The following is a 25,179-nucleotide window of genomic DNA, read 5'->3' on the forward strand; positions in this document are numbered from 1 at the left end:
CTTGGTTTCTTTTCCTAAAACAGTTCAATGAAAGTAGAAAGAGCACTGCAGTTTGAGACCTAAGCCAGGGGCTCAGATGTAAGCCCTTTAAGCTCTGGCCATGGCAGGTCAAAAAAGTATCTTATCCTGCTCCTTTCTATAAATGGAGCTAGTTAACAACCTTCTTCACAGGGTTGTTGTGATGAATAAGCAGTTTGCTTTGTAAATAGATAAACAAATACAAATAATTGTTATAATTTTTCTCTATAATTTGTCCTCTCTCTTTTGTTTTTTATTGATGTCCCTCCAGCTCACACCACTCTACTCTTTTATGAGAATGTTCTCAATTTATCTGTGTGCTTTTCTGCAAAGATGCCCTCCTTGGCCTAATTTCATGTTGAATTTCTGTATTAAAAATTTCTGGAGTGCATGTGTGTGTGAACTCAAGAGAGACTATCTGAATAGCATTCTCTAACCCAGTTATCCTTTCTGCTTCTGTAGGGGAAACCCAAGAAGAAGCTTATTGACAGGAAGAACACGGTAACTGCCTTTTAAAAGTTGAGAAATTCTTTCCATGTGCATAATATGTGACCATGCACAGACTAAGCATAATACCTTATATAACCATTTTTAGTTTGGTTCAGCCCGAATAGTAACATAAAATTTTTTTTCTATTGAAAAAGTGTTTTGTGGCCACTTTTACAAACTAAGTTTGAGATTTACTTCACTATAACTGCAGGTATACTATTCTAACTGAAGATGGTATTCTCGTTTAGCTGTGTAAGAGAATTAATGAGATTTTGAAACTACTATCATGTTAGATTCAAGTAAGAGTTTGTGTTTTGGCCTTGACATGCCTGAGGCACACAGCTCTGTGCCTCGTGGTACAGAAGAGAACCCGTTTCTAGTTTGCCACAGAACTGAAAGTATACAAAACACCTGTGGACTTTCATTTAGGCAGAGAGCCCTTTAAAGCATAAATCTAATTTTTCTTTAAAGAAGGAATATATTTTGATTCTCATTTAGTTAAGGGAAAACTCAGATAAATCAAGTTTGTAGCTTGTTTCCAAATAGAAAGTCACCCTTGGTGTATAAGTTTTCTCTAGTTTTGAGTCGAGAAATATGCTTCGTATAACATACTGCTGTTAATTTGAAAATTGAGAAAAAAGAAGAAAATCTTAAACATTAAGAATATATGAAGATCACTGAGTTCTGTTCTTCATTTTTTGGCACTCATTTTATATTGCCATCAATAGGGATTTTGGGCTCTGTAAAGGTATAAGCAAATGCAAGCTGGCATATGATAGATCATATGCTGGAGTGTGAAACAAGTCCTAATATATTTAAAAGGATTAAAATGATACAGAGTATGTTCTTTGGCCACAATAGAATTGAATATCAATAACAATAGAAAATCTTCACATACTTGGGGATTAAACAACATTTCTAAATAATCCATGGGTCAAAGAAGAAATGATGAGGAAAATTAGAAAATACTTTGAACTGAATGATAGTAAAAATATGTCAAGTTATGTACACTACAGCGAAAGTAGTACTTTGGGGGAAATTATAAGTTTAAATGCTTACCTTAGAAAACTGAGGACTGAGATCAGTGTTCTAATGTTTAAGAAACTGAAAAAAGCAGAGTAAGTAGAAGAAAGTAGTAGAAGTAAGCAGAAGAAAGGAAAGGCAGAAATCAAATATAAAACAAACAATAAAGAATATTAACAAAATCCAAAGTGTGTTCATTGATAAGGTAGCATAATTGATAAACCGTTAGGTAGACTGATCTAGAATAAAGAGAAAGGACAGTAATTACCAATATCATCAGATAGAAAAGAGAGGATTTCACTATAGATTCAACAGACATAAAGTGGATACTAAGGTGGGGAAAAAGGTTATTAAGGCAATATTATTAGCAACTTTATTCTATTACTTTGACAGATGAAATGACAATTCTTTGTGGTGGGGGGAGTGTGGAGGCGAACACCAAGACTGATACCAGCTGAAGTAGAAATTTTGAAAAGCCCTGTATCTGTTGAGAAAATTGAATTTGTAATGAAAAACTTTCCTGTAGAGAAAACTCTGGGCTCTCTGGTTTCACTATTGAATTCTGTCAAGCATTTGAGGAATAATAGCACCAATCTTATACAGATTCTTTTAAGAATATAGGAAGGGACACTTCCCAGTTCATCTTATGACACCAGTGTGACTATGATGCCAAAACCTGACAAAGACATTAAAATAGAAGAAGAGAAAATTACAGGCTAATATCCTTCAAGAACAAAGACACAAAATTTTTTAATATTAGCAAATCTAATCTGCCAGTATAAAAAGGATAATACATATGACTGAGATTTTCCCCAGTATTCCCCAGTATTGCTTAATGTTTGAAAATTAGTCATTGAAATTCACCATATTTATTACAGGGGAAAAACTAGATTTATCTTTTCATTAGATATCCCAAAAAAGCAACTGATGAAATTCAACACATACTTATGAGAAAAACTCAGCAAATCAGAAGTAGAAGGAAACTTCTTTAATTTGATAAAGGCCTTACATGAAAACCCTATTGCTATCATCATATTCAGTAAAATATTGAAGGCTTTTTCTGTATGATTTGTAATAGGGCAAGATGTCCACTCATACCACTTTTATTCACATTGTACGTTAGTATAGTAAAGCAAGGCAGCAAAAAAGAAATGCACACAGATTGGAAAGGAGGAAGTAAAATGTCTATTTTTGGATGACATAATCAGGTTAGTAGAAAATCCTAAGACATCTATAGCTACAAGAACACACAAGTGAACTTAGCAAGGTCTTAGGATACAAGATCAACATACTAAAATCAATTGTATCTTAAGGTACTAGTAGTAAATAATTGGAAAATGAAATTTTAAATTATATTTACAACAGCATTTGAAAATATGAAATACTTAGGAATAAATTTAACAAAACATGTTTAATACCTATACAGTAAAACTATTAAATAATACTGAAAGAAATTTTAAAAGACCTAAATAAATGGAGAGATATGCCATATTTGTCGATTAGAAGAATTAATATAGTTAAATAGCCATTTTCCTCAAATTGATGTAAAGATCCAGTGCAATCTCAATCATTATTCTGGTGGATTTTTTAAGAGAAATGGACCAACATTTAAAAATTTATATTCAAATACAAAGGACTCAGAATATCCAAAGTAATCTTGAAAAAGACTTAAAGTACTTGACCTAAATACTGTAATTGTACAGTATTCAAGATATTGGCAAACTGATCACATTGAAACAGAATAGAAAGCCCAGAAATAGACCCACATTTATATGGTCAAAGTAATCCAATGGTGAAAGGAAATTATTTTTTTAAAATGGAGATGGAACAACTGAATATCATATTTTTAAAAATGAACCCCAATCGCTGTCTTCCATAGAAATTAGAGATGATTCATAGATATAAAAACTATTAGTATAAAACCTATTGAAGAAAACATGGTATCTTTGTGACTTTGGGCTTGGCTGTTTTTAGACATGACACAGAAAACAATAAAACACAAATAATGTTATATTTTCTCAAGATTAAAAACTTTGTTATAAGATACTGTTAGGAAGATGATTTGGCAAGCCACTGACTGAGTGGAAATATGCATCAAACATATCTGTCAAAGGATTGATATCTAGGAACTATCAAGAACTCCCACAACTCAATAATAAAAAGACCGTCCACCTGATTACAAAAGGGTAAAATGTTTGAACAGACCCTTCAAAAGGAAGACACATGAGTAGCCAATATGCTCATGAAAATGCTTAACAACATTAGTTATTAGGGAATGACAAATTAAGACCACATTATACCACTGAACATCTAGCAGAATGGCTGATACTATACTGACAATACTAAATGTCGGTAAGGATGTGGAACTAACACAACTGTGATAAATCGTCGTTGACAGCATAAACTGGTACAGGCACTCTAGGAAGAGACTGGCAGTTTGTTAGAAATACACAAATTTCACTTTGAGATCTACACAGAAGAAAAACGGCTTGTACAAACACATTCATAGTAGCTTTATTCGTAATGCTCCAAAACAGAAAACAACCTAGGTGTCCAGCAAGAGAGCAGATAACTGTGGGTTATTCAGACAGTGACCTATTGCTCAGAAGTAAAATGGGATGAATACTGATACACACATGAGTGAATCTCAAAAGCATGCTGAATGAAAGAAGCCTTGCACAAAACAGTTCATACTGTATGGTTTCATTTTTATGAAATTCTAGAGCAGGCAAAACTAATACATGATGAAAAATTCACAACTGTGATTACCTTTAGGACGTTAGGGAAGGATTGAGTGGGAAGTGGCATGAGAACTTCTGAGGTGATAGTAATGTTAAGAGTTTAGGTTACAAAGCTCTAGACATTTGTCAGAACTCATTAAGTGGACATTTAATATTTGGATATGTCACTGTACGTAACTTTTAGCTTACCAAACACAGTTCTATAAAACAATTATTGAATTCTAGATAGTAATGATATGCATGTTGAAATGTTTAGGAGCAAAATGCAGTGATGTCTCTAACTTTGAATTGCTTTAAAAACTAGATAGATTGATGTATGGATGGAGGGATGTATAATTGGATATATACGTAACAAAACAAAATATAGTAAAATGTTAATTGTAGAAACTAGGTGGTAGGTAGGTATATGGTTGTTCACTGCACAATTCTTTAAACTTTTGTTTAAATATTTCCAAAACAAAAATGCTGGGGGCCGGGCATGGTGGCTCACACCTGTAATCCTAGCACTTTGGGAGGCCGAGGCGGGCGGATCAAGAGGTCAGGAGATCGAGACCATCCTGGCCAATACGGTGAAACCCCATCTCTACTAAAAATACAAAAAATTAGCCATGCGTGGTGGCACATGCCTGTAGTCCCAGCTACCTGGGAGGCTGAGGCAGGAGAATTGCTTGAACCCAGGAGGCAGAGGTTGCGGTGAGTCGAGATGGCGCCACTGTACTCCAGCCTGGGTGACAGAGACTCCATCTCAAAAATAAATAATAAATAAATAGTTGGAAAAAGTAAATGAAAAAGACGTAGCTAAAAGATAATTAACTCATTTTTAGGAAATTCAGTTGTTTATTAACCAATATTTATGGCAAGTCAGCTGTGTGCTGGACTGTCTCATAAGCATCTAAGATACAGTGATACAAGACAAACATGGTCCTTGCCCTCATAGAACTATTATTCTGGCCTATCGGATTCATACTTTACCCAACATTCCCTTTCCTCCATCCCTTGTACTATTTAGGATTTATCTGTTTATCCAGGATCTCTTAGTTCCTAGTTGTTATTTTAAAATACCTTTAGAGAAAGAGATTTGTAGTAGCTTCTCCATATCTCTGAGCTTTTAGCATTCATGTTTTCAAAAGTTTATTTTTTGAGTTTTGTTGATAAAAGAAATCTCTTTTTTTCCTAAAGAATGGAGTTCTTGACAATGTAGACAGTATAATGTAGACAATATAAACTCTTGTTTTTTTAATGAACAGTGCTTCATGAACGTAAACACTGGGCTTTAATTTATTAGGGTGTTGAATTAACTTCCACTCATTTAATTAGAATGACCTCAGACATTAAATTGTCTCCAACCACATTAAGTTTTTAAGAGACATGTCTTTGGAGAGAGAGTTTGTGTGTTTATGAGATAACGATGTCGGTGTTAAACTATGCCCATGTTTGTCCATACGGTTTTCAAATTTGACCAAGTTAAAAAAAAATACAAAATTGACCAAGTTAGCCAGACATTATTAAATACATTGTTTAAATGATTTTATTTTTCTATCAGATTTATTTTATTTTCTTTATTATTGAAGTGGCTAAAAGTTTATTTCTCTCTCTCTCTCTCTCTCTGTGTTTGTGTGGATGTGTGTGTGTTTGTGTGTGTGTGTTTACTCTTTGGGACTCTGATAAAATACATTTGAACTATTTTTAAAGTTCGTTGATTTGCTTCCCATTTCTGCTCCCAGTGCCAGGACCTTCCTGCTTTTGGCTCTGTGTCCTACTCTGGAGACAAAGCCTCCAAAAGACTTACCATCCATTCCATCCACCCAGAAATCCCTATCAAAAAGGTCCTAAATAGACCAAATGACACAGCCTTTTTTATTATACTCAGAGACTAAAAACTCCCAGAGGAGTTAGGATGATTTCTTGACCTCAGAGGGAACACACTTTGAGTTCTAGAGAGGTCAGAGCCAACCGATTAGATTTTGAGGTTGGGCGTAGAGAGTTGGCTATGTGATTTCAGTCACTGATACAGATACTGCTTTTCTGACCTGGTGACCCAGAGCCCTCTCTTTGATGACTTGGTTATGGCTGCCTCTCCTGTATTTTGCTCAGTCCTTGCGTAGATTGGGCCTCATATCAGTCACTCCCTGATTTGTGATTTGTCTTTAATGCCTAATGTATCTGGTGCCAGCCCCCTTTCCACATCCCATTTCTCATTCTCGACCTGATGTATTTGGCCTTGTCCTATCTCTGCTTCTTTCCCTTGTCTGTGCCCCTGACTCTAACTCCTGACCTGTACTGAATGCCTGAAAGTCCCTGCCACCTTGCTTCACCTTCTGCTGTAGCTAATTAGGATCTTAAAGGAGGGTGGGTGCCTTGGCATTTCCTCATGTTGGGATGCTTGAGACTTGGTGAGTCCCTAGGGCGTGGTAATTTTTCACTAAGACACTTCTATGTGTCTCAACTCGGTGCTCCCTCGCATATTCACAGATCATCAGCCTTTCTTCCCTTCATCTGAACCTCTGCTAAATATATATTGTTTAGATTTTATATACGTTCAAAAGTATATTTATAAAATGCTGAGTAAGTTATAATAGATAGAAATGAAACAAACACCATTTGCCACCACTCAACTTAAGAATTAAAATGTTGTCATTTTTAAGGTATAAAGTATTTTAAGCATAAGGTGTTGGGTGGCACTTTATAATCCCTGCAGTAAAGTAATAATCAGTATCACTGAATACTTAAAGGTCTTAAACATTGTCTTTAGCCACATATCTTTTTCAGAATATTTAGTAAATTCAAATGGGTCACTAGTGAGGTTTTAACGTAGATTCTAGTGTTCCTCTTTATCTGTCAAACTTTTAGAATTCACTTGAGTTACCATGTCCGGTGTGTCAGCATTACGGAATTCTGGCAAGCATAGCCTTGGAATGAAAGAGAACTTTCTGAAGGTCGTAGCTACCATGTTGCTTTTCCCCTAGAGTGACTGCTGATGGAGCGCCAGAATTGAAGATAGAGAGCCTGAATTCAAAGGCCAAGCTGCATGCTGCACTGTACGAGAGGAAACTCCTGTCTCTGGAGGTGCGAAAACGTAGACGACGGAGTAGCAGATTGAGGGCAATGAGGCCAAAATACCCAGGTACCTGCTGGTGAGCTTTCACCAAACTCCCTTATCTGGATCCTGCCAGACTGAGTTAACCAGCTGCTTACTCAGTATTTTATGAGTCAGAATCTTCCTGATCACATACACCTTTTTTGTATAGTTTTTTTCTCTGAAACTTAATTTCAACAAAGTCTTAAGTTTTTAAACCTTCCACTCTATAATATTTGTATTTAAGACTATCTGAAACACATACATTTTGGCCTTTGCTCTTCTGTCAGCATCATACAAATACCTGGGACTCTAGGAATAATATTAGCCTGAGTTTAATGGAATCCTGAGCATTGCTGTTTAGGTTTTTTATAATTAGGTAAGTTCAGTTCATTCTTTAACATTGCTGAATGGCATATTTCAGACAAAGTGGAATTTCTTTCTCTCCCAGCTTCTACAATGTTGTAGGTCTATTTGTAATTGACTGATATACTGATTTCCTTTTTTTCTTCCCTTCCCTCCTTTGTTGAACATCTGTATCAGGCAGCATGTTAGTCACTGAGGTTTTGCTGGTAAATAAAAAACATACGGTCTCTGTCCTCATAGAACGTACAAGGTGGTAGAGAAGGGTAATGAATAAACATAGGATACAAAGATATTCCCCTATTCTTTATACCTCCAGGAAGGGTGCTTTTTAAAAAATCTCTTAACACACTGTAGAAATTACTAAGCCAAGGGTTTTTGGTTTTTTATTTTTTGCCTTAAGTTGTGAAAGAGCCATGATGAGAGTATGATGAAAAATATATACTTTAATGAAGATTATTAATAGGTTTTAGAATATGTAAGATTAGGCCAGGCATGGTGCCTCATGCCTATAATCCCAGCACTTTAGGAGGCGGAGGTGGGCGGATCGCTTGGGCCCAGGAGTTCAAGACCAGCCTAGGCAATCTGGCAAAATCCTGTCTCTACAAAAAATACAAAAATTAGCTGGGTATGGTCACATGTGCCTATAGTCCCAAGTACTTGGAAGGCTGAGGTGGGAGGACTACTTGACCCCAGGACGTCGAGCTGTAATGAGCCAAGATCCTGCCACTGCCCTCCAGCCTGGGCAACAGAGTGAGAACCTGTCTCAAAAAATGATAATAAAAACAAAAATAAATAAGAGAATATATGAGATGAGAGAGTGACATGTGGTTGCTATTAATTCTGTGCCTTGTTTGTGGTTTGGTTTAGAAATGGGCTTTTACTAAAAAGAAAAAAGGAAGGTATTGGGAGAGAGGAACATTTAATCCTTTTTTCAGCAACATTAGTGATTCTTCGCATTTAGTGATTACCCAACCAGCTGAAATGAATGTTAAAACTGAGACAGAGAGTGAAGAGGAGGAAGAAGTCGCATTAGAGAATGAAGATGAAGAACAGGAAGCTTCCCAGGAGGAGTCTGGAGGATTTCTTAGAGAAAATCAAGCCAAAGATACACCCTCATTGACAACTTTGGTAGAAAATACACCCAAAGAAAATTCCGTGAAAGTTCGTGAATGGAGTAAAAAAGGTGAACGGTGCTGCAAACTTGAGACTCAGGAGCTGGAGCCTAAATTTAACCTGATGCAGGTTCTTCAAGATAACGGCAATCTTAGGTAAGTATCTTTTATAATTATATTAGTAAAACTGATAACAGCTAACTTGTACTGTGTACCAGGTACTATTTTAGTGGTTTTACAGTCATTTTTCATTTAATATTTACAGAAGTCCTATGAAATAATGACTGTGATTAGACATTGCTATCATTAAGGAAACTGAGCCTTAGAGAGGTTAGGTAATTTGTCTAAGGTAGAGCTATGATACAAACCCGGGTCTCATTGGTTGGGCATTTGTGTCAGTCACTGAGTATAAGGTAACTGAGACAAGGAGCTCAAGCAGCTCATGGTTTAGTATCAGAGACAGAGAGCTTAGGCCATGGCCCCACTACAAACAAAGTGGTCTTAGGACATAGAAAAAGAGTGATTGGTCTGGCTTGGCAGAGCTAGAAAGGCATTATGGAGGAGGGAAAATTGGAATCAGGCCTTGACTGATGAGTAGGGTTTCAGGAGCTTTGGGAAGTGATGGTTAAGTGTGGGGGTGCTAGGTAGAGGCAGTAAACACGTAGAGGTGGCCAGGCGTGGTGTCTCACACCTGTAATCCCAGCACTTTGTGAGGCCGAGGCAGTTGGATCACCTAAGATCAGGAGTTCGAGACCAGTCTGACCAACATGGAGAAACCCCCGTCTCTACTAAAAATACAAAATTAGCCGGGCGTGGTGGCACATGCCTGTAGTCCCAGCTACTAGGGAGGATGAGGCAGGAGAATTGCTTGAACCCGGGAAGTGGAGTTTGCAGTGAGCCAAGATTGTGCCATTGTCCTCCAGCCTGGGCAACAAGAGTGAAACTCCATCTTAAAAAAAAAAAAAAAAAAAAAAAGAGAGAGAGAGACATAGAGGTGTGATAATACAGTCATTAATTAAGTCCCTCAGTGAGTTTTTATTGAGCACCTGCCCTATGCCAAGAATTGTGCTAGGCCATTTCACATTACTATGGGGACCAAGAGAGGCCTGGAGCTTACAGTCTAGTAGGGAAGACTGACAGTCACCAAAGAAACAAGGTCATTTCAGGTCATGAGAAATGCTGTCAGGACAATAAGATGGTGTAATGTTAGAATGTAATTGGGCAGAGTTACTTAATTGCAGTGATCTGGCATGAAGAGTAACCTTTGAGGTAAGTCCTGAATGATGAGGAGTCAGTCCTGTGAATATTAGGAGGCAGAACATTCCCAACAGAATAGCAAGTACAAAGGCCCAGACATCATAATGAGCTTGGTGTGTTTACAAAATACAGACTAGAAGAATTACATGGGGAGAAGAGCATGGTAAGAAATGAGACTAAAAAATTGGATGTCGTTAGATTGTGAAGGGCTGTAAGAGGAGCCTGAGCTTTATTTTCTAGATGACTTTTAAGCAGATAAATGATATGATGAGATCTTGTTTTAGAAAGTAAATCGATCCTGCTTGCATTGTGGGATAGTGAAACTAAAGGCAGGGGGTGAGTTAGGAACTGTTAGAATTGTCCAGAGCCAGGAAGATGAAGGCCTTGATCAGAGTAATGGCTTTAGGAATGGAGAGAATGGGATGGACTTAGTAAAATTTGCAAAGTAAAATTGATGAGACTAAGTTTTTCACATTTGGAAACTTGGTAGTGCCTTCGGTCAATATAAGGAACATAGGAGTTGGTTTCATGATAGAAACAATGAGTTTGATTTAAGATGTAGTAAGGAAGTATTCTGGGTTGATGTCCAATAGACAGGTGAAAATACAGCTTTGTTGGTCAAGGTTGAACAAGATTGTATAGTTGATAGGTAAAGTCTTCAGAACGGGTAAGATTGTTCACAAAGTTATTTGGTTCAGCAAGGATAAAAAAGAGAGAATTGAGCCCTGGGGAATACCACTGTTCAATGGGTAAGTCAGTAAAAAGATCAAGAAGTAGCAGTTAGAGCAATAGACATAACATCGGAAAGGAGTAGTATGGTAAAAGCTGCAGAATGAGCGTTTCAGGTCTGTAGAGCCTCAAACAGCCCAAGTTAGATGAATAGTGAAAAGAGACTTCTGGATTTGTGACCTAGGGCCAGCTGAGTAGGTGGAAGAGCAGTTGTGAGGAGAGAAAATAAGAAAGCAAGTGTGAAGTAACTTTCTAAGGGTTTGGCAGTGAAAGGAAGGTAAGAATGCATCAGGGAGACAGCCAGCTAAAAGAAATGGATTTTTTTTTCTTTTTTTTCTTTTTTTTTTTTTTTGAGACAGAGTCTCGCTCTGTCGCCCAGGCTGGAGTGCAGTGGCGCGATCTCCACTCACTGCAAGCTCCGCCTCCCGGGTTCACGCCATTCTCCTGCCTCAGCCTCCCGTGCAGCTGGGACTACAGGCGCCTGCCACCGTGCCCGGCTAGTTTTTGTATTTTTTTAGTAGAGACGGGTTTTCAGCGTGTTAGCCAGGATGGTCTCGATCTCCTGACCTCGTGATCTGCCCGTCTCGGCCTCCCAAAGTGCTGGGATTACAGGCGTGAGCCACTGCGCCCGGCCTTTTTTTTTTTCTTTTGAAAAGAGGTTCTGGAGCTTGTTTATAGACTAAGAGGAAGGATTTGCGGATAAGAGGATTAGAAATGCAGAAATGGATATATTGGTAGAGAAGAGTCCTAAAGGAAGGTGGGAAGAGGCCAGAGGAGGGAATATCTCTTCCTATAAGTCAGAAAGAAAGTGCTATGGGATGAATGAAGTTGATAGACGTTTAAGAGCGAGGAATATTAGGCGTTTATGCATGAGAGTCTTTATTTCTAAATTAGAGACCAGTTCTTATACTGAAAGTCTGGATTGGAGTACCATGGGATAGAGTTAAGATTTGCAACAGTGTCATGGAGAATAAGAATAGTGCTGTCAGTGGGGAATACACTAAACTCAGTCAGAAGACCTGGGCTCTGTCTGTTTTAGTGCTGCCACCTTGCTGTGTGGTCATAGGCAAGTCAAAGAGCTTCTCTAGGCCTCAGTTTCCTTTTCTGTCAATCCAGGGTATGGAGTTAGACAAGTATTTTTTCAAACTTCTTCCTAGAGGGAAAAAAGATTTCACTGAATTGAAAATAGAGCATTTGATAACCAGTGGACTGTATTCTAAGGTCCTTTCCAGCAATAACATTCTGCTTAGTTGTTGTAGAAATAAATGATTTCTTCACGAATCTTGTGGCTCTCACTTTGAATGAGTAAACTGTTAAAATTGCAGGGTATGTTAGTGTCAATCAGTGGTTTTCAGACTGTGTTCCCTAAAGCTGCTCATTGTTCGGTGAAGTGTCTCAGAGGCTGCTTAGGGGTTTGGGGAAGGTCCATAGCCAGGGTTCAGAACTCTAAGCATTGCCTCATTATTGCATATCTTATATACTGGGCATATGCGTAACCTTTTGTTTTTTAAAATTGGTTTCTTTGGTGTAAATCATTCTGGTTTTCATTCTTTCATCTTTGTGGGGGGTTTGTTGCAAGTGACCAGCTGAACAATGTGTCCAATACCTTAGAGACAGTCTCAGAATTAACATTCGTGAGGTTTATAGAAATGGAAACCTCAATACTTGTTCATTTGCTTTGCAACAGTGATTCACAACAAAACAATGATTGAAGTCTCAACTTATGAGCAGTAATCCCGTTATTTAAAAGATCTTCAGGTTTTCATATAAAGGGATCAATCAGTGGAATTGGATATTCTGCTACATTCGAAGGTGTCTGAAACGTGCTATTTCTTGTTCATTATATTGTAGGTGAATTTATTGACCCAAACTGATGATCTTTTAAATTTATTTTGACTTGAGAATAATTTGTTGTGGAGACAAAGCTTATAGGATTGGTTCAGGGCAAAGTGGTATATGCTCTCTGGGTAAACAAGAGTATAATTATTGTCTTTGAGGAACAGTTGAAAATCTACATTTATGGCCAGGCATCGTGGCTCATACCTGTAATCCCAGTGCTTTGGGGGGCTGAGGTGGGTGGATCACCTGAGTTTGAGACCAACCTGATCAACACAGTGAAACTCCATCTCTCCTAAAATACAAAAATTAGCTGGCATGGTAGTGAGCACCTGTAATCTCAGCCACTTGGGAGGCTGAGGCGGGAGAATCGCTTGAACCTGGGAGGCAGAGGTTGCAGTGAACCGAGATCACGCCACTGCACTCCAGCCTGGGTGACAAGAGCAAAACTCTGTCTTAAAAGAAAAAAAAAGAAAATATAAATGTAAATGTATTATTTCAAAACCATATTATGCTCCCGTAAAAACCATCCCTGCTAGTAACAAAGATCTAGCCTTATTCATAGTTCATATTCTGAAGCTCTTATGTATTAAGCTCTCAAAAGCAAATCTACTCTCCAGCCTGACTCCCTTGCCCTCCAATTCTCCAGCACACACGTGGAAGCTAGACTGGAGCCCTCTTATGATTTCCAGCTTACTCTATCCAAATCCTACCTCCTAACCTTGTGAAAACAGTCAGTAGAAAGCATTCAGTGATATTGCATGGGCGAGGGTTGTAAACAAAGTTTGTATTGGGCCCTAATCTTCGGTGATATTATTTTGGCTACAGTGTCAGAAGGCCAATCAGCTGAAGTAACCAAAATCTTGCCTGAAAGAAAACAGATCTGCCATGAATAGCAGCTGAGGTGAAAATCATCAGTGTCTCTCTGGTACTTCTGTCTTCCAGACTATAGCTTGATCAGATTTCCTTGTTTCCAGCCTAGGCTACCAGGCAGAAAATAGCTGGGTTCTTAAATAATATTGCTGAGGTGCTTTTCACAAGACTTGAGGGTTTCTTTTGCCCACTGAATATCTGGGCTTGTCCTGCCTGGCCCGTCAGTTTATCTATGCCAAACTCTGTTGGACCTCCCTCATTTGTTCTGGACTCCAGCCATTCCATCTTGTAGTTGAGAACAGTGTGGCCTTAAATTTGGCCTTAAGAGTTCCTTTATAGGATTTATCTATTTCCTGCTTTGGACACTTTTATATACTAGAAATATTAATTGCCATTGCAAAATCCACACTTTTGCACTAACTGATATGTTCTTAAGGACCTCCAAATGTAAAAAAAATTTCTCATTAATACAGTGGTTTTTGTGAAGATTCAGTACTTCTCCTGTCTGTTCCCCCAAGAAAGTTGTTAAAAAGTTCAGAGAGGGTCAGGCACAGTGACTCAGGCCTGTATGTAATCCCAGCACTTTGGGAGGCCAAGGCAGGTAGATCACTTGAGGCCAGGAGTTCGAGACCAGTTTGGCCAACATGGTGAAACCCCGTCTTTACTGAAAATACAAAAATGAGCTGGGTGTGGTGGTGTGCACCTGTAATTCCAGCTCCTCGGGTGGCTGAGGCACAAGAATCGCATGAATGCAGCAGGGTGGAGGTTGCAATGAGCCGAGATTCCGCCACTACATTGCAGCCTGGGTGACAGAATGAGACCCTGTCTCAAAAAAAAAAAAAAAAAAAAAAAAAAAAAAAATCAAAGAGAAGGTTTGAGTAGAAATTTAATTTCTCTATTCTTGTTTTTTTCCCTCATGCTTAAAAATGAGAAAATAAATAGGATTCTTCATCTCTGATTCTTTTTTCAATAGGGGAAAAAAAAAAAAAAAACCTCACATACCCTACTTTAAAGCGAATCATTCACAGGCTGTTAAGATGGGTTTCATATTTCTAGTCATCATAATAGAAGGATCCTCAAAGGTCACTTTGAGAGAAGCAAATACACATTTTGTAGGTTTACACTTCCCTTGCATAACAGTATGTTGTTTTGGATTTCTATAGCAAAGTGCAGGCCCGAATAGCATTCTCTGCCTATCTCCAGCATGTTCAAATTCGCCTGATGAAAGACAGTGGAGGTCAGACGTTCAGTGCCAGTTGGGCTGCCAAAGAGGATGAACAGATGGTGAGACTCTTCTTATTGGAACTTTTTTACTTTCCCTTTTTCTTTCTTCTTTCTGCTTTTTTTTTTTTTTTTCTGTTAAGGTAAAGTGCAATGTATTTTCTGGTGAAAGAATTATTACATAAGAAAGTTTTTAGATTTCTTAATACTTCAACATGAAGCAAATCTTTGACCTGGAGCTATGTTCATTACACCATGTACAAATGTATTTCACCTTGAAATGGAAATTGATTTCTCGTTGGATGTGAAGCCTTGTGCAAAGCCCTTTAAAAGAATAACAATTTACAGTCTTTTCTCAAGCAACCTCACATATTATTAACTCTAGGTAGGCATTATTATCCCTGTTTCACAGATAAGCAAACAAAGAGCTCGAGAAGCCAAAGTTCCACAGGTTGTACATGATGAAACTGGAACTTAAACACAAATGTACATTACTTGCTCCTCCATTGATTTCACGCATCGTAAAGCATTTATTTTCAGTCCTGAGGAGTCAAATTAGCTCTTTGAAAGTCATCACCTTATCATAGGCCCTATGATATGCACCACCCCAGAATGCACCATCCTCCAAGTTGGTATTTTTTACTTTACTAGTTGTAACCTCGTAAGATTCTTAGATTGCTAGAATCAAACTTGCATAATCATTTTTACTGTATATCAGTCATTTGAGCATTCCTGGGATTCAGTATTCTAGGACAGTTTTGTGTGTATGAATCAGTATGATGGGGAGCTTTAAGCTGTTTGGTAAGGTCAGAGCTTATAGAAGAAGCCACAGCCCTTCAGTTTTTTTTTTTTTTTTTTTTTTTCAGATGGAGTCTTGCTCTGTCACCCAGGCTGGAGTGCAGTGGCGCGATCTCAGCTCACTGCACCCTCCGCCTCCTGGGTTCAAGCTATTCTCCTGCCTCAGCCTCCCGAGTAGCTGGGATTACAGGCATGCACCACCAAGCCCGGCTAATTTTGTATTTTTAGTAGTGACGGAGTTTCTCCATGTTGGTCAGGCTGGTCTCGAACTCCTGACCTTAGGTGATCCACCCACCTTGGCCTCCCAAACTGCTGGGATTACAGGCATGAGCCACTGTACCCAGCCCCATATTCTTTTTAATAACAGGGATTTGTCACCAAAAGGAGAGGGGCCTTTGAGTCTGAGACAGCTGCATTCTTTGTTCCGCTCAGTGGGGACCTTACTGTAATTTTTAGTCCTCCACATACAAAAGGCAAGTCTTTATGCCAGGCTTATTGTAAAAACATGTTGGTTATCCCAGAAAACAACTTATGAATTTAAAGTAGCCAGTGGAACCCAGAGATAAAACCTTGTGTATTGTGAATAATCCTTCAGCCATCAGTGGAAAATGTTAGCTCTGCTCTTTCCAAGTGGAAAATTGAAACTGTCTTTTTGAGAGTCAGTTCGTCTGCTCCACTGTGAAAAAAAATAATGTTTTAATGTAACAGCTTAAACCACCCTATAGTAAAGACAGCAGAGTAGAGCTATGAAATTCAGCCCTCTGGTTATGAGGCTGTTTCATTTACGCTGGAGTGCATTGGCACCAAAGGACAACGAACCAGAATCAAATTCAAGAAGAAAAAATATAGTTTAAAAAAGAATAACCACTGCAGATGCTGGCTTGGAATTCACACAGTATTTCTTTGGGGCTTTCTACAAGAATATTGGGGATATCACTGCAAAACTTAATACCAGTTCTGTGAATTCTTTCTTGAAAATATATCTAGGCTGGGTGCGGTGGCTCATGCCTGTAATCCCAGCAGTTTGGGAGGCTGAGGCAGGTGGATCAGTTGAGGTCAGGAGTTTGAAACCAGCCTGGCCAACATGGTGAAACTCCGTCTCTACTAAAACACAAAAAAATTAGCTGGGTGTGGTAGTGCGCACCTGTAGTCCCAGCTACTCGGGAGGCTGAGGCAGGGGAATCACTTGAACCTGGGAGGCGGAGGTTGCAGTGAGCCGAGATCACACCACTGCACTTCAGCCTGGGTGACAGAGCAAGATTCTGTCTCAAAAAAAAAAAAGATATGTGTGTGTGTGTGTGTGTGTGTGTGTGTGTGTGTGTGTATAAAGAGAGAGAGAGGGGACAGAGAGAGAGAGAGCGAGACAGAGAGAGCGCGCGTGCGCAAACCCTAGTCTTGCTTTTGAGGAAGCTAGATGTAGAGCTGGCCTCTCTGCTCCAGCTTAGGTTAGAGATTCCTTATCTCATAACTCACAGAAGGCACCTCAACAGAACGTCCCCAGATCTATCATCTGAAGGCAGTTTTATTGTGGTTTTTGGACAACAACATCTTTAAGGCTCTTGGCCTTATAAAATCTCTCTTTGAAACATTTATGATTTTATCAGTAATCTGATTGGTATCTGTTCAGATTTCAAAATCCTTTGCCTCCATCTTCAGTGAGATGTATTCTTTCTTTCCCTTAGTAATTTTCCACTGTGCCCTCCTTGACAACCCCCAACTCTGAAAGCTCCCTTATCCTTCAGGAAGAAAAAAAGCTATTACCTTTCAAACTACTGTGATAGTTCTTTCTTTGCCTTAATCAGGACACTTTTAAAGTCATTAGTTTCTACTCTTCACGTATATTTTTCATTACCCATGCATTTTCTTAATGTCTTCTTGTACTCTCTTTATTAAAACTGTTTTCTTGAAATTATCCCTCAGTGGTCAGATCCAAGGCCTTGTCTTTGTAGTGAGCCTTTCCAGATCCAGCCTCTTGGAAGCATTTGACATGGAACCCTTTCTTCAGTTGGCCTCCATGACACTATTTTCTCTTAATTTTCTTCTTTTTTGAAATGGAATCCTGCTTTGTTGCCCAGGCTGGAGTGCAGTGGCGTGATCTTGGCTCAGTGCAACCTCTGCCTCCTGGGTTCAATTGATTCTCATACCTCAGCCTCCTGAGTAGCGGAGATTACAGGTGTGTGCCACCACATCCAGCTAATTTTTGTATTATTTGTAGAAATGGGATTTTGCCATGTTGGTCAGGCTGATCTCGAACTCCTGACCTCAAGTGATCTGCCCACCTCAGCTTCCCAAAGTGCTAGAATTACAGGTGTGAGCCACCATGCCCAGCCTATTTTCTCCTGGTTTTCTATGTTTCTGATGTTTCTAACCTGTTTTTTTTTTTTTTTTTTTTTCCTGATTCTTCCTCATCTTTTCTATCTCTAAATATGAATATTTCTGTATTCTCTGTCTTCTCACCTTTGATACTTTCATCTACTTCCACAGTTTTGGTTTCTACTACCTGTCTTTGAATGCTACCTTTCCCTAAATAGTACTGTTTGTATATGTACTATGGTGCTTTTACAACTACTACTGTATTACATAGTTATTTACATACATACTTGATTTAAATTTTCTGATTGCCAGCTTATTGAGGGAAGGGAATAAGTTTCTTTCATTTTTGTTTTGTCTTTCTGTATCCTTTTTATATCTAACCTGTTTGCTCTGGGTCTTGTTTGTTGAAATTTGTAATATACGTCTTATTACATCTCTGTTATATAATCCCCTTGTAGCTTGTCTTCTGTTGCTTAGCACCATCCCTCCTTTTTTTTTCTCCCATGACTCTTTAATTTATAGGAGCTGGTTGTTCGTTTCCTCAAGCGAGCATCAAATAACCTCCAGCATTCACTGAGGATGGTATTACCCAGCCGACGATTGACACTTCTGGAACGCAGAAGAATCCTGGCCCACCAGCTGGGTGACTTTATCATCGTATACAACAAGGTAAGTCTTTTATCTGTTAGTCTTGTGCTTTGGATTGCCATACACAGTCAGAAACAGACTGGATAGAAGCCTCTGTCCAGCTGGATGGAGACCTTCTTCTTCTTTTCTCTGTCATCACCATCCCTTGTGTATTACTGTTAGGGGAAGCAGGACCCCACACCTTAACCCAGCTGGTCTGAAAAACTATGTATTAATTACTTCTGAAGGCCCAGTGGCCATAGATAATTCTTTCTTTTTTTTTTTTTTTTTTGAGACGGAGTCTCGCTCTGTCGCCCAGGCTGGAGTACAGTGGCCGGATCTCAGCTCACTGCAAGTTCGGCCTCCCGGGTCCACGCCATTCTCCTGCCTCAGCCTCCCGAGTAGCTGGGACTACAGGCGCCGCCATCTCGCCCGGCTAATTTTTTGTATTTTTTAAGTGGAGACGGGGTTTCACTGTGTTAGCCAGGATGGTCTCGACCTCCTGACCTTGTGATCCGCCCGCCTCGGCCTCCCAAAGTGCTGGGATTACAGGCTTGAGCCACCGCGCCCGGCCGATAATTCTTAATTCTTATCAAAAGGCATATTCCATTTGAGCAGGGAGATGAATCCTAGGCTGTGTGAGTCTGCACGGTTGTTAGTTACTGTAGAAAGTGGCAAATTGACCATTTGAGAACAAATTTGAGCTGTGGATTGAATACGATGACATATTCTTTCTTGAGCAAGTTATACTTTCATCTTTAAAACATTATATACAGTAACAGAATTTTACAGTAAAGCCCAAGAAATACACTATTTAGTTAGAATATTTTACAAAGCATTCTATATCCCGGGATCTCAGAATGCATTAAAAATATCATTTCGGGTGTTTGTGTTTGGGAGGTTGGTCAGTTTGCAGAAGGAAAAGCTGACAGAAATTTAAATGGCTTTTCTAAAGTTGCATGGAATTGTTAGTAGAATATCAGTGCACCAAACTCATAGCCACAGTTTACTCCAGATCTGTTGAGAATTTTGTTATGTCTTATATAAGTGAAGAATTTATTCAATATGGAAGCTGGTATAAGAGTACCTTCCAAGATCTGTCTTTCCTAATTGGAACAAAATACTGTGTCTGTTGTCATATTGTTAAAGCTACAAGGGTGATCATAGATATTACTAAGCTACTATAAAAAGCTCTTTAATCAATGTGCTGTGTAAGTAGAAAGTAAAAACATGATTAAAACTTACGTTCATTCTGCAACTTTTACTTGGGAATTTCACAGTGTTTTACAAAATCATGGCCAAAAGTAATATATCAAATTTATAGGTCGCAAAAGTACATACAAGAATTAAATGTCTTTATTATAAGGACAGATTAACTCAAGGCTATTGAAAGTACATGATGAAGTGCATATTTATTGGGAGTCAGTTTTATCTTGTTTTTCTGTGGGGTTTGGGCACTGGGTAGGAAACAGAACAAATGGCTGAAAAGAAATCAAAGAAGAAAGTTGAAGAAGAGGAGGATGGGGTGAATATGGAAAACTTTCAGGAGTTCATCAGACAAGCAAGGTAGAAGACATTCTTGATTAATAAAAGCTGTCTTATTCCATCTTCCATATTGCTTATTGAATACCAGCATTCCTTTGTTTCTGACACATGGATGTGAATGAAATCACTCTTAAAGCCGGGCATAGTGGCACACTGCTTTAGTCCTAGTTACTTGGGAGCCTGAGGCAGGAGGATTGCTTGAGCCCAGGAATTCAAGGCCAGCTTGGGCAACATAGTAAGACCCTGTCTCTAAATGAAGAAAAAAGAAATCATTCTCAGAAGGAAAAAAATTTTATAGACTTGGCCTCTCTATATCTTAGCCAATTATGTTGCTGTTTTCATGGCTTCAGTTATCAAAACATTACTGCTGGGTAGCAGGGCTGTAGTTCTAGACAGGCTTCACAGTACACATCTCTTGAAGTCACAAGAGAGCCCTTTGGAAAGTTGAAGTTAGAGGCATCTCATATTTACTGGGTCTGAATTTATCCCTGACCTACTCATGGAGTGGAAATGACCAAATTTTGCCTACATTGAATAGGTTGAGGAATTTGCAATTTCTCCACTCTGTAAGGGTTACATCTAATTTATATAAAATAGAACAGGTTCTTCATGCTTAGGGTTAGCCTTTAGAAATGGAAAATCTCGATGTTCATCTCTCTATCTTGATAAAAGTCAGTCAGGCCATTTTGTCCATTTATGTTGGCTTACAAAGGAAGAGATAACAAAGGCACTTAATTTTACATCTTGTAAAACTTACACTGGAGGATTTTTTTCTAAATAGAGAGATGTACAAAACCATTAAAATAAAATAGGATGAAAAAACCATAAACCCCATTACTTAGGCTTCAACTGTCAAAGTCACAAATAGGGAGAAATTCAGTAGAAAATCTACCCTATGTTGATTTGTGAAGTTAAATGAGGTACGGGTAGGGGCTTATCAATCACCAGCATAATATGATCTTTGTTTAATACCTTTTTCAGACCTCACTATCATACGCTTTACAGCAAACAAATATATCATTTTGTAGGAGTCCATAACTGTATGATGTTACTTGTTGACATTTTTGAGTCTTAAGTAATATGATTGATAAAACAGGTATAGAAACAGTTTCTCTCATCAACATTATGAAAACAGAAAAGGATTAAAAAAAAAAAGATTGTGTCTAGAAAATAGCTCTACTTTTTAAAGCTAAAAGATAATTTTCAGGTTTATCCTAAGGATCTTCAAAATCCCTAAAATATATATTTTAAAAACCCAGACTTTAAAAGAACACTATTTCCCAAGCAAGTCTAACTGGATACTAAAAATGAATTATACATACTGTTAACTAATTCTATAGATTTGGAGATAAAATGCGTTGGAACATAATTACTTCTGATTGTGGATTAGGTGTTGATTTTTGGGAAATAATGTGGTAAAGTTCTTTTATTAAGTTTGGTTTGAGTACATGGATGCTTTTCAGGGCTGGTAAATTCAAATACCTGCCAGAGTCAGACAGGAAAACATAAATTATGAAGTGGGCAAAGGATGAGACAGATATAAAGCAGCTTGTATTTTGACCAGCCATAACCTTTCCCTTTCAGTATTCTGTGAAGGGCCAAATAAAACACACTGACAGGCAGAGGTTTGCAACCTCAGCTGTAGATCTTTGATAGTTACTTGAGAAACTTATCTTGCAGCATTTGGCTACTTTGGAGACTTTGGGGTTTACGCTGAGATTCATAAAGGTGGTTTCTAGGTTCTGGTTAGAGTGTGTTTTCTGAAGATGGGATATAGGTTCTCTGTGATAATGCAGGCATACTTCACTTAATAGCCGCTTTTCTAGAACATAGCCAAGCTTCAAGAAAAAAGAAAAAGGCCATTGAGAAGCTGCTACAGATGTTAAAGTCCATGTGTGTGATATGTTCACTAGAAGAATCCACTGGCCCCTCATCTGTTTTCTTATACTTTCTATTTTGTGGCTATTCATAAAGAACATATAATTTCAGTAATTTGAAGTGATTTAGAGATGATCTACCTTAGCCTCGTGCATTATATAGATGGTTAGGGAATTCTATGGTTATTGGTGGACTTCCTTATTTCTGACATAGGCAATGAAAATGACAAGTGGCTCTTTCAGTGAAGATACTTCAGTTATCTAGAAGTGAGCTGAACAAACTGTAAAGGGCCAGATAATAAACATTTCAGACTCCGTGGGCTACATATGGGTGGTGGTGGTGGTGGTGGTGGTGGTGGTTCTTGTTGTAGTTGTTGTTTTGCATATTCTTTAAACATATTTTTTAAAATTTTTGGCTGGGGACCATAAAAACAAGTCTCTCGGCAGGTTTAGCCTACAGTATGTAGTTGGTTGCCGCCTGTTCTCAAACGTGGCTGTCCAATAGAACTTTTTGTGGGTGACTACTGAACACTTGAAGTGTGGTTAGTTTACGGAAAAGGATCTTTAATTTAATTTAATTTGAATTTAGTCACATATGACTGACTGGTGGCTACCATATTAGACAGTGTAGATCTAGAAAATTCACTGTGGGATGAATAAAACCTTATGCTTTAAATTTTGTAGATTGCTTTCATTTATATTTTATTTTAACCACCTATTAATAGGGAATTTTCAGCTTGTGCTTTTCATTTTTCCCTTTTCCAGCTTGCTCTGTTTTCATAATAAAATCTGGTGGAAAGATTTTCCAGAATAGCTTCCTGTCTGACCATACTTTTTCTCCTCATTTCAGTGAGGCTGAACTGGAGGAGGTGTTGACTTTTTATACCCAAAAGAACAAGTCTGCTAGTGTCTTCCTGGGGACTCACTCTAAAAGTTCTAAGAACAACAACAGTTATTCTGATAGTGGGGCAAAAGGTGGTAAGTATGCTGGTTAATTAATGAAAAATAAGAAGAACAAGTGAGGAAATGAGAAATGCAAAGGGGAATGAGGAATAATGTGTTGGCTAAGCACTAATAGTCTCCAAGGTAATGAGACTTTGCAGCGTGGGGAGGGGTGGAGAATGGGGACAGTACTTTTGTCCTAAAAGCAGAAGAGGGGCATGGTCTGATTTTTTTTTCATGGCAATTAACAACAGAGAGCTTTTCAAGAAAAGCTAATAATAGCTGATATTTAGTGAACACTTATCTTTCTATCTGCTGGACATGGTCTTATTTTTTACTTCCCAAAACCACGTAGAGTGGGCACTACTACAAAACCTCTTTACAGATGAGAAAATAAGCTAAAAGAGACTCAGTAACTTGCCCAAGGCTTTTCTTTTTCGTGCAGGGACAAGGAATTTGATCCATAGTCTGCCTGACTCAAAGTTTGTGCTCTTAATATACTCTTCTATCTCTCTTAATGATTATTTCTGACTCTTGACAAGTTTGTTACTTTCTCTAACTTAACATCATTGGCATTTTGGACAGGAGAATTCTTTGTTGTGTCGGGCTGTTCCATACCTGGTGGGATGTCTATTATACTTGGTTCCAAGCCTGACATGCCATTAGCTTTCCTTAGCTATTGTTATAATCCAGAATGCCCCTACATGTTTCTAAAACTTCTTACTGCTGGGGAATTCCATGGTTGGGGATTTTGGAATTGAGTATAGACGTGGCTGTCTAGCTCACGTCACCATGATAAAAAAAAAAAAAAAAAAAAAAAATAGCAGTGACATTCTGTTATAAACAAAGCTCTGCTTTAAATGTAAAATTGACTTAAAACCTAGATGGAAGCCTAAGGCTTAGGTAATCAACCTACTGATTTTGTTAGTGTGCTAAGTACTAGATTCCAAGATGGAGACTTCCTCCCTGCTCTTAAGGTTATGATAACCTAATGTGGAAATAGCCAGGAAGATTGGTCATTTACAGGTGCGGTGGCTCAAGCCTGTAATCCCAGCACTTTGGGAGGCCGAGACGGGCGGATCACAAGGTCAGGAGATCGAGACCATCCTGGCTAACATGGTGAAACCCCGTCTCTACTAAAAAATACAAAAAACTAGCCGGGCGAGGTGGTGGGCGCCTGTAGTCCCAGCTACTCAGGAGGCTGAGGCAGGAGAATGGCATGAATCCGGGAGGCGGAGCTTGCAGTGAGCCAGGATCCGGCCACTACACTCCAGCCTGGGCGACAGAGCGAGACTCTGTCTCAAAAAAAAAAAAAAAAAAGTGGACTGAATTTTCCTAAAGAAAGAGTGTTGATGTTTTAAAAACTGGTTTGGTTCCTAGGCCAATCCACATGAGCTTGTTTAACTGACTGTATAATTGAATTATTGTATTACTGGAAGTCCTGAATCCAGCCCTTTTCTTTGAGTTTTTTCTAACTTCATTCACCTGTTCATTCATTCCTTCTATACTTCTTTTTTTTACTTAGCACCTATTATGTGTTAGGCACTTTCATGGTTGCTAGGGATACAATGACCAGGACTGTTACAGTCTTTAACTTTATAAAGTTTATTGTCTGGTAGATAAAGTCGGGTGAGTGAATAGAAGAAGAAAGCTGGCAGAAGCTCTGAAAAGCTCCTATAAGAGTTTTGGCTAAGGGAGACAGAGGAATTCTTGTAATAAGGTTGGAATAGAGAAAAGTGTGCTAATTTGGGGAGGTAGGGGCCTAGATGGACATTCATCTAGTAACTTCTCCCCTGGCAGTAACGTGGAAGCCCTAACAGCATGTGGTGGCAACATCTTTTGTACTGATAGGTCATTCAAATTTCTAGGGTTTGTGTTTTAAGGACTACCTTTACGTAAGATCCATACCTGTGCAAACCTATTAAGGATAACTAGGGGGTAGTAGGAAGGTTCAGTCAAGGAAACAACATTATGACATTTGATAGTATAGTATCTGGACTCATTTCAAACATGAACAAACGAGTGTGTGACAGTGTTACCACTGCTATTGGCGATGGAGGGGAGAAAATTCATATGTCTTTATTCTTTCACTCTGAAAGATGATGTATAAAATGGCCTTTCTTAAGTTTTTGTATGATTCTAGCCCTTGACAAAGATTTTGGAGTATTTTTGTATATAATTAGCTCTGGCTATTCTGTTTCAAAATTCTGTAGTGGAGAAAAAATTAGTTATTAATGTCAAAATTGATTAGAGTGATACTATTATTGAATATACTGATCAGCCTATCTCCAGTAAAACTGAAAAGTTTAAGAGACAGAGCCACCATAGTATCCAGG

The 25,179-nt window shown here is 38.6% G+C and overlaps 1 protein-coding gene across 23 annotated transcripts in view; it reads left to right on the plus strand.

The window, feature by feature from the left end:
- TTLL5 (tubulin tyrosine ligase like 5) overlaps nt 1-25,179 on the plus strand; it is a 300,796-nt gene that overhangs the window by 95,283 nt on the left and 180,334 nt on the right. For 17 of the 23 annotated variants that reach the window (XR_001887070.1, XR_001887069.1, XR_001887071.1 and 14 more), the window contains 7 exons: nt 481-519; nt 7,238-7,395; nt 8,675-8,981; nt 14,684-14,804; nt 18,375-18,521; nt 19,945-20,045; nt 22,752-22,879. Coding sequence is in view for 20 of the 23 variants with exons in the window: in XM_017880546.1 (XP_017736035.1) it covers nt 481-519; nt 7,238-7,395; nt 8,675-8,981; nt 14,684-14,804; nt 18,375-18,521; nt 19,945-20,045; nt 22,752-22,879 (1,001 nt within the window). In the remaining 3 variants the exon portion in view is untranslated. The remainder of the gene's footprint in view (nt 1-480; nt 520-7,237; nt 7,396-8,674; nt 8,982-14,683; nt 14,805-18,374; nt 18,522-19,944; nt 20,046-22,751; nt 22,880-25,179) is intronic. The other 6 variants (XM_017880551.1, XM_017880556.1, XM_017880557.1 and 3 more) reach the window with 1 other exon arrangement.

Source organism: Rhinopithecus bieti, unplaced genomic scaffold (assembly GCF_001698545.2).
Source record: "Rhinopithecus bieti isolate Rb0 unplaced genomic scaffold, ASM169854v2 scaffold_11380, whole genome shotgun sequence".
Lineage (NCBI taxonomy): Eukaryota > Metazoa > Chordata > Mammalia > Primates > Cercopithecidae > Rhinopithecus > Rhinopithecus bieti.